The sequence below is a fragment of the Cynara cardunculus genome (genome assembly GCF_001531365.2).
Source record: "Cynara cardunculus var. scolymus isolate 2C chromosome LG 3, CcrdV1, whole genome shotgun sequence".
NCBI lineage: Eukaryota > Viridiplantae > Streptophyta > Magnoliopsida > Asterales > Asteraceae > Cynara > Cynara cardunculus.
This window is the reverse complement of record NC_037530.1, coordinates 39,822,533-39,832,690: the sequence shown is the minus strand read 5'-3', so window position 1 is coordinate 39,832,690 and position 10,158 is coordinate 39,822,533. Positions and strand designations below refer to the sequence as shown.

The window sequence follows — 10,158 nt, the reverse complement described above, 5'->3', positions numbered from 1 at the left end:
ATGGTCTAAAGTTGCACGGTGACAATTTTGTGATTATTGAGAAGTCTCATGGCGTTTATGAATGTTCAAATTGTTAGATTGTAGATTTAATCCAAGGGTTGGGAATTGGTCTTACGGGCCTCACGAAAAACTTTGGTCTCACATGATCTCAAGTCTATATATATAGGGGCTCATTCAAGGAAGAACTGACTAATTTGTGGTAACGTGAGATCCAATCTCAATCACAAATCAATAGATAAATTAGAAATTTTTTAATTTTGGTAATTTTTGACTAAAATTTTAATGCAATGACATTTTAGGTATTTTCTCTCCTCTCTTCTCTCTCCGTCCTCGTCTTCAGGCCTCCGGCCACCGTCCTCCGGTGATACCACATTGTGATACTTAAGCACATATAAGATGCATTTGTTCAATTTTAAGTTAACAGAAACGTTGGTCAAAAGATCATGACAAAAACAAATTGAATACTACAAAAACAAAATTCACAATAAACATATTACAAGAGACACTTATAAAAAAAACATCACAAGACAAATCCACATTCACTCTTAATACAATTTCACTTTTATGATAAATGATGTCACTTGTAATAAATGTTAAATCACTAGTTTTAAGAATCCATGGAAAAGCCAAGTTCAAGTTTGTTAAAAGTAGTAGGACTATTTGTAACGTTTGCCAGCTAATATACACAATCTAAAAATAGCATCACCATATTCTTACAAGCAACCTTTAAATAGATATAATATCAATGGAGTTAATTCTCGTTTTATTCCCACAATACCATAAATTCAATAATATATACACCTTCTGTTATTTGGCTTGTAGTTCGATTGATTAAATGATGGGATGATTTCCAAATTCAAGACAGGTCTCAAGTTCGATCCTGGATCCCCACTCGCCTCAATTATTGAGCGAACCAAGAATGTTGTTTTACATAAGTATCTTTGGCGACAAGTTCCATGTGAGGCCGGTTAAAGTTGCCGGTGATCAACATTTTCCAAATGTAATAGCATGAAGATAAAAATAGATAATGACAATTGTAAAAAGTCTTATTTATTTTGAAAAATTAATTGATACCAAAAATATACACTGTATATTCCACCGTCCGATTATTCTTTGAAAAATAATGGACTAAATGTATCCTTAGAGCATCTTCAACATATTATCCAAAATAAAGAAAAATAAATATTGCGAAGATTTTGGACATGTTTTTTGGTCTATTAGATTCTCCAAACCTTTTTTCAAGATGAAGAAAGTAGGAGAAAGTGTAAGTAAAAAAAAAATCAAATTTAGAGTACACCTTAAAAATGATTATAATTATAATAAGAGAAATATTATTTAATATATTTCTACCAATAAAAAACTTTGAAAATAAATATTTAGATAGATAAATAACATTTTATTGGTTGAGATAATATAATCTCCAAAATAAAGAATCTGTTGGATTTGTGTGTAGTTTTGTTTTAGAGATTTTGAAGTTTCGTTCTCCATCTTAGAGAAATTTTAAAAAATCTGTTGAAGATGCTCTTATATATTGTTGAATTTATAATACTTAGTGATTCCAATCCCATAAACATCAAAATAAAAACTCACTTTTTTATATTTTCAATAAATGTTTGATCGTAAAAAAGGTGTTTAGGGTAATACTATATGGACCGTTTTTAATGTTAGAATCAGATAAAATTATATATTTAGAATATAAAAGATAAATGTGAATGTTAATATATAAGTAAGGATATATATATATATATATATATATATATGTAGCAATCGCCATTATTATATCAATTTCAGAGAGAGAGAGAGAGAAAAAAAAAAGGAAAATGTAATTTAAAGAAAAGGTGCAAGTGTTGCATAAAATAAAAAGTAATTGGGAGAAGAAAATGATGTGCAACCACTTGAAATGATGTGACCACATACGTAATTTGGATGATTTATTTACGTATTTATATGATTTATAAAACAGTAAACAAATTTCTTGAGATGCGTAGAGGTGGGAGGTTCACGTGTCAAAGAAGTCATCAAGACCGTGCCTCGTACCAGTGGGGCCCTCTCTGCTTTATTTGTCCTTTTCTACCTTTATTTACGCCCGACGGCTGATTCATTTCTGATGCATGCATCTTTTCCTTTCCTTTCTTTTAACTTTTTTTTTTATTATTAAAATGGAAAAAAAATACCCATACGACCCCTCACTGTCCCATTACCCACTATTTTCATCCAAAATCAATAATTAATTTTGCATCTTTTTAATCTTTGTTTTTAAATTTGAATATATTCATAGTTGCTGTAATCCATGACTAATTTTATAAGATATAAACTAATTTATATTTCTATGACTAGCAGTTAATTATAATTAGTTTCAAACACAATTTTTGATTTCCAATTCATTTATATTTTTATATATATAATATAGGATTTTGTTTAATTTTCTTTAAACATATGTATATAATTATTCATTTAAAAACTCGTAAAATTTTAAGAATTGATACATCATATATTATTTTACATGATTTTGTTTTATCTACGACTTAGATTTAATTTATTGATTAAATATGACTTAGATTTGATTTGTTAATTAATATATATCAATGAAAACATTTTGTCTGCTGGTAAAACAAAAGCTACACATAAAAATATTTCATATTTTGAACTGTATACATATAAAGTTGTGAAGCAAACATATGTTAATTAATCTAATATATTAAATATTAGTCTTGGATTGAAAAAGTTAATATTTATTAAATAAATTATGAAGATGTTGTGCTGGAAATACTAATAAAATCAAACTATCCCATCAAACACGTTTTATTACCATACAATTTTTGTTTTAATGATACTAGTTTGTATTATAAAAAAAAAACTATAAATCAATGCCGATCTTTTATGAATGAAGACAAAGATCAAGAAATCCAAATCGTCATGATTTTATTTCAACAAGTAAATAAAAATACGAATATCGACACAGATCGAATAAGACGAGTTTATTACAATGTAAATAATAGACCCAATTGTTATAAATTATTGCAATCACCCCACCATCATAACATACAAAAAGTTAGGTGAGTGTATATGTGCATCTTTAGCCACACACTCATGACTCATCCAATAAGAATGAAAAAACAAAAAAAAAGAAAAAGAAAATCAATAGATATTATTTATCATGCAAAATAATTTCTATCTTTTAACCCATTTTAAATTACAAACTTTTCAGGTCGGTTTGGTTTTCATAATTATTTTTGGGAGATTTGAATCGATTTCAAATAATTTGTGTATTTGGTTTGTAGGATTAAAAAAAAATTTGAATTCCATTATTTATAAATAATAAATATGAATGAATTTTTCCAATTCCAACAAATTCTTTAAGTCATTGATTTCACAATTCCACCGCATATACCACGGATTTCAAATTCCAATCTGACAAATTCCTTAGCCCTCATCCAAATTCATCGACGCTGTATCTCGATTTGCTCTGCTCTGCTATGCTCGATCTCGTTTAAAACTAAGAATGACATCGAGCCAGGTTTGGCCCGGTTATTGATATCCCCGTCCCCGAAACCGATAACTAAAACCGTCCACATGACCGCTCCGATCCCTGTCGGGGATCTTATCAGGGATCCCCATTGGGTCCCCGCGGTTTCCCCGATCCCTGTTGAGGAACCCGTTAAGGTAAAAATCCTCTTTTTCTCGTTCACCGTTGGTTATAACCGAAACCCGAAACAAATCTAAAAAAATTACAATATGTTGATTTTCACAACTAAAAGTAAATTACAATTTTTTAAAGATGCAAGTTTAAATGTCTCAAACATAATCGAACGAATTACAAACAATGTATTAGATTACAATATAAAACTAAACAGAACTTCAAACATCATACAACTAAAATCACGATTTCACAATTAGACAAATAAACTACACTTTTTCGTGAGCCTTATTTAGATTGTGGAAGTAAAGTGGATAAAAGTTTTTTGAATTTTAATGTTACTATTTTCTTTTAATGATATTATACATATATATATGTTTGTATATAAATTAAAATTAATATATATACAAATATCAGGCCGGGCGGGGCCGATGATCACCGTTCCCACCCCCGTCCCCGTTAAAATCCTCGAATTTGTCCCCGATCCCCGCCCCGTCCCGTCCCGTCTCCGATAAGATGTCCCGAATCCGGCCCGAAAGTTTTGGTTTTCGGTTTTCACCATTGGGTTCGGTTTTTTTTGCCATCCCTATTCAAAACTACTCGATCTAGTATGCTCGACCTCTCTCTCGTTCTTTCTATCCTAAAAAGAATTTTCTTGAAATGCCATCTATGTAATTTTCTCGTTGAATTCCATGAACGAAACAAAAAAAATTCAAATTTCGTTAAGAATTTCATTCCAATTCCATCCAACCAAACGCAATCAAAAGACATGGTCAAATTCCATCAAATTTCATTCAATTCTCTCAAAGTCAAATTCATTTGATGAATTCCAATTCCGTCAAATTCCATTCTACGAACCAAACGCCCCCTTAGAGTTTGTAAAGAGTTATTGGTCGTATTCAAAACTCAAAAATCAAAAAACATGTTAATAAATAATTAAAAATATGTTCGTACTAAAGTTGGTGTAGTGTGGAAGGGTCGACCAACATTAAACCCAGCTCGTGCGGCCACACAGGACATCAAAGCCTAAAGAGGCATCATGTTGTCATCTATTACTAGTTTTGAATTTAATAATTTGGAAATTAGACAACTGAGTTTTAACTGTAAAAACATGTTTAAGACCTGGTAGTGATGGATAATGAATGCACATCGTGAACCGGTTAACACTATCATTCCAATTTTAAGATAACGAATCTATCAACGTAACCCATCGGAAACTAAAAAAACTTTCAAGGAGAAGAAATTTTATAATCAATAATCTAAATATCAATAAAAATAATAAACCCTTATTTATAATCTAAACTAGCTAAAAAAACAACTATTAATAATTATGCCTAAGAATCATCCCATGATTAAGAAAATAAAAGATGATAAATAAGGAAAGAAATAAAGGATTTTGGATGTGGATGCTAACGTGGGTCGCCGAGGCTTATGCATGGCATGGAAATTAGAAATGGATAGAAACACAAGTTTGGGCCATCTCCATGCGGGTGTCGCCGCGCCAAGAGCCAATAAATATTACATTGGTGAATGATTTATTACAGAATGATTAAGTGGTATTTTAATAATATAGTATAAAATGAAATATAATTATTTGGTAATAAAATTAGAACGCTTAATGGTCAAGAGAGACTCAAAATACAAAATTATTCAAAGAGTTTTAGAACCATTAAAACACATTTTTTTTGTCAAACAAGATTGATCCCTTAATGATTCAGATGCTGCATTTTAATGAAAGTATAAAGAGATAAACAAAACAACCCCTTTATGAAACAGTATGAAATGTGTCTTCCGTGCGGGTTGAGCCGCATGCTAACCGCCTTTGTGAGAATCGTCCAACGGCTTATGCGGGATGAGCCGCATGGCACCTGCATTCGATTTTGTTTTCCTTGTTCGATTTGTTCCTCTGTTTCTATTGCGACCCCCTTGATGCCAACTTCCGGACCTCTTTCTTCTTTTCCAAAGATCGAAGAAAAACCTGGTTATCTCTCGAATTCTCTCAGTATCAAAAGTATTATTGTGGTACGCAACTTTCAAAACCATATATCGACCAAGTTTGCATATATTAATAGTATCAACCTATAATAATTGGTATTAATTTAATTGATACGACTATATACATGTCGGTTGATTTGGTACAGAACTGTCGCACCTAAAAAATGAATCAATTTTTAAAGGATAACAAATTTTTAATCAATGGAACAATAATTCAAAACTCTAATTTACAACACATTTTGACGGAAAATCGTTGATCTTATAACATCGTCAAGTTTATCATTTATTAACTTTTTCATAAAACCAATATCAACATCATCAAATATATAGTAGAATCAACAAGTTATAGACAAAATAGATTAAAAAACATTGTATTACATCAATTAAGAAAAAGATGTTCATAATAATAATAATAATAATAATAATAATAAAAAAATAAACCAAACATTTACGGTATTGCCAAATATATAGTTTGTGGTATCAAGTCATGTCCTATCCATTTAACTCGAGTTTACTTTTAATAATTTTCTTACTTTTTATATTGTATTTCATTCATTCATAAAGTTCACATAATTATCAAAATGTTAAAAATCAATTACCACTTTATTATTATAAAACTTGAAGGAAAAAAAAGGTATATTAGTTTTCAACTTTTAACAAAAAAAAAAAAAAAAAGGGAAGGGGAAATACGAAGAAAGGCCGTATACGAAAATTACTTGGAGGAGAAGGGTATTATGGTAATCTCAGCCTTCCTGCCTACTTCCTGCTCCTTTCTGTTGTCTCGAAAGTATAAAACTCACCTCCCCCATACCTCTTTCCTTCTTCCAACGCTATCTATCATCGTATAATCAAACCCTTTTCTCCGATCAACTTTCCGACTTCAATCCATAACAACAATCTGCAGATATGTGTGGTGGTGCTATCCTTTCTGATATCATAGCCCCCACGGCTAATCGGTCGCGACGTCTCACCGCCGATCTTCTTTGGAACACCGATCTTATAAAGAACCCTAGTAAGCACTTCTCTAAGCCTCCACGATCTGACGTCTACGATATCGACGATGAGTTCGAGGCTGACTTTCAAGGATTTAAGGATCAGGTTGAGATTGATGAGGATAACAAGCCTTTTGCTTTCTCCGCCTCCAAAAACTTCGCGCCTGCTCGTGGTAATCTATTATTCCCCTCTTTTTCTCCTTTGTCAGATCATTTATTTCGTTCAGGTTTGTTTGATAAAAAAATTAGAATAAGTTTTATTTCTTTTTGTTTCATGAGCCGATTCACTGAAAAATGATTTGTTTGATTAGGTTTTCTACTTGATCATAGTTTTGCTTGATATGGTTTGATTTTGAAGCTTGTTCTCGAAAAGGGGCTTCTTTTTTGCTCTTGTTTTTCTTGATAAATCGTCTGTGTCGTTTATTTCCAAAATTTCCCAAATGAGTGTTGATTGCTTGCTATCAAGTTGAATTGTCTAGATCCGGTTAAGAAATTGATCTCTTCTTTAAATTTATATGTATCAACTTTAGATCCCCAAACGCTTAAATTGGAGTAATTTCTTTGATAACTCAAAAGAATTTCACATCCCCTTTTTGTGTATAGGCTCCAGATCTGTGAAATCTGATGATCAAGCTGAGAGATCTACTTCCAGGAAAAGGAAGAATCAATACAGAGGGATCCGCCAGCGCCCATGGGGCAAATGGGCCGCTGAGATACGCGATCCAAGGAAAGGGGTCCGTGTTTGGCTTGGAACTTTTAATACTGCTGAAGAAGCTGCAAGGGCTTATGATGCTGAGGCCAGAAGGATCCGTGGTGAGAAGGCCAAGGTCAACTTTCCTGATAAAGCTACACCCGCGAAGCCTAAATCCCAGAAACCAACTCCTAAGGTCAGCCCTACCTCGAACCAAACCACCAAGAACCAATATTCTGGTTCACTTGGATTTGTGGAAGAGAAGCCACAAAGTAATCTTGTTGTTGCCACCGAGGATATGGCAGTGAAACCATTTGGTTCATCAGAAAGTGCTGCCTTTTATTTCAGTTCTGATCAGGGTAGCAATTCTTTTGATTGTTCTGACTTTCCATGGGGGGATAATTGTGCAAGAACTCCTGAGATCACATCTGTGCTTTCTGAGGTTGATGAGGCTAGCTTTATGGAAGATGGTAATCCTGCAAAGAAGCCCAAGATGGAGTCTGTAAATGTGGTGTCAGATTGTGACAAGAGTGATCAACTGTTCTTTGAGATGCCATATCTTGAAGGGAACTGGGATGCTTCTTCAATGGATGCTTTCCTCAATGGAGATGCAACTCAAGATGGTGGAAATGTGATGGATCTTTGGAGCTTCGACGACCTTCCTGCTATGATGAATGGAGGTTTTTAATTGAAAACTCCAAACCCTTTTCATGCTTGCTTGTAAATAAGGCTTTACATGTCAGTACAATTGCGTTTTCGTTAGCTTATATGCATTGACTTTTCTCTAATTGAGGATCTTTGAATTATGTAATGGTTTGTGTCTTTTAAAACTATGATTTAGAACTCCATTTATATCTAAATGAAGATCGATTTTGAGTTTCTAATATTTGATTCAACTCTTTTATCATTCTTGGCTTTGAGAGATGCCTGCCCGCCTTCCCTAGGACCCAAAACCGAACCCCAAGTAAAGAATATGAGAATATATAACAGCAGAAGCAAGAAAAACCTTTATAAATTCCCTCCAACAGGATCTGCCCTTCATCTTTTCCATTTATTCCTAGATATGAATCAAGATTATGGATGGTCCAGCTCTCAGTTTTCAGTTTTCCTACAAGAAATGCTTTTGGTTTCTTCTCCTTATCATTGGCCTGTTCATTTTGATTTCTGTGTTCTTTTCGTTAATCATCATCTTCGTATTGAAGCCACGCAGACCTATCTTCTCGTTCCAAACGGTAAACATTGCTTCCTACAAGTTTGATGTTTCGGAGTCCTCGACTTTGTTCCTCTCTTTGGTTGCTTCTGTTACCCTGATTGCAGAAAATCCAAACAGAATCGGTTTAAAATACGATTTCTCAAGGCTCCAAATACTCAAGGATGGATTGGTCATAGGATTGATCAGAACTCCTGAGTTTTATCAGCCTGCTAGAAGCCATAATGTCAGTGTCGAGATGAATCTTGTCTTTCAATGTCTCGATATAACCACAATCATGTCGGGAGTCGATACAGCCAATTTTAGCATCAAAGTATTGGGTGATATCGGTGTTCGCCTAAGGGTACTGCAGATCAAATTGCCAAAGATGAAGGTGGGTTTTTGCCTCCTGAAATCATGGATTCGTGTTCATTTACAATCTTGAATTTAGTACATGAATTTGGTTTTATGGTTTTCTTTTAGGTGGGTTTGGATTGTGATGTTGCTGTTGATGGCAGATATCTGATATCTAGGGATGAAATCACAAGCTTGAAAGCAGTCAAGAATCATATTGTAATAAAATGAAAAAAAGGGAAATTGATCACCACCTTCACCTTTTTAGCCAATTTTTTCAGTAAAATTCTCATTTTATCCGGAACTTACACAAACACTGAACGTATTTATGTAAAGTCTATTTTCAGATCCAGGAAAAAAACGTAAATTTATGTAAAGTTTTTTTATTTCTTTTTAAATCTGAAATAGGTTTTAAGCAGATCAAAAATGAGAATTCAATGTGAAAATTGTCTAAAATGTGAATTTGATTGAAAAGATGGATAATTTTAATCAGTTTTCCTTATTTTTTACAAGCTTTTATACTTTTTGACATAATAATCATTCATAACCTTGATAAAGTTGAATTTTGCAGGCACATTTTGATGCCAACTCACAGGCTTTGTGGAAGAAATGTTCCATAGGTTTTTACTTGTAAATGAATTGTAATAAATGAGCAGACGCAGGATCAAGTAACCAACCTCATCTGAGAATAACTGTGGTTTACATGAATTATTGAAGATGTGTATTAAATTAATCAAATTTTTTTTGAAAACATATGGTATTGGTTCACGAAGTATTATCTAAAATTTCACTTAATGCTATATAGCTTTTGTCATGAAATGTGATTTTTCATTTATATTATTGACTTGTTATGTCATATTTTGTGCATAAAAACAGACAGTTGAATTAATTTACTACTTAATGAATTTAATAGTATGAAAATTTTGCTAAACAATATCAAAATGTTTATATATGAAGTAATAATGGTTTTATGGATTTAATCCCAACCTATCCATGGAAACCCACCCGTAGTATCTCTAATAGTTTAAAGCCTTAAACCCATCATTGAAATTACCGAAAATTACCAATTACTCATTGAGTTCTTCTTTAGTTGGTGAAATGCATTTGTAGATACATGTATGCAATTGTTGTTCTACTTGTATGTGAGATTTTTTTTTCATGGTCTTTTAGATCATATATAATTCTGTATGCCATCGGAGGTTGTGTTAGTTGATCACTTGAAATGTTGTTATCTTCATGTTCAAGGTTAAAGTCTTAATTGTACATGCATTCTTTATTGTAATTACATTATGTTGATTGT

At 32.5% G+C, this 10,158-nt stretch overlaps 2 protein-coding genes across 3 annotated transcripts; both read left to right on the top strand.

Moving 5' to 3' along the window:
• Positions 1 to 6,453: 6,453 nt before the first annotated feature.
• On the top strand, positions 6,454 to 8,175 carry LOC112508772 (ethylene-responsive transcription factor RAP2-2-like). Its single transcript, XM_025113515.1, has 2 exons — positions 6,454 to 6,797; positions 7,228 to 8,175. The coding sequence occupies exons 1-2, from the start codon at positions 6,539 to 6,541 to the stop codon at positions 8,001 to 8,003; spliced, it is 1,035 nt and encodes a 344-aa protein (XP_024969283.1). The 5' UTR covers positions 6,454 to 6,538; the 3' UTR covers positions 8,004 to 8,175.
• LOC112508773 lies at positions 8,152 to 9,610 on the top strand. 2 transcript variants are annotated; one of them, XM_025113516.1, is made up of 4 exons: positions 8,152 to 8,547; positions 8,633 to 8,898; positions 8,988 to 9,077; positions 9,430 to 9,610. In XM_025113516.1, exons 1-4 carry the CDS (start codon positions 8,175 to 8,177, stop codon positions 9,490 to 9,492), a joined length of 792 nt encoding a protein of 263 aa, XP_024969284.1. In that variant the 5' UTR covers positions 8,152 to 8,174; the 3' UTR covers positions 9,493 to 9,610. The 2 variants fall into 2 exon arrangements, with proteins under 2 accessions (XP_024969284.1, XP_024969286.1); XM_025113518.1 differs by lacking the exon at positions 8,988 to 9,077.
• Positions 9,611 to 10,158: the final 548 nt, after the last annotated feature.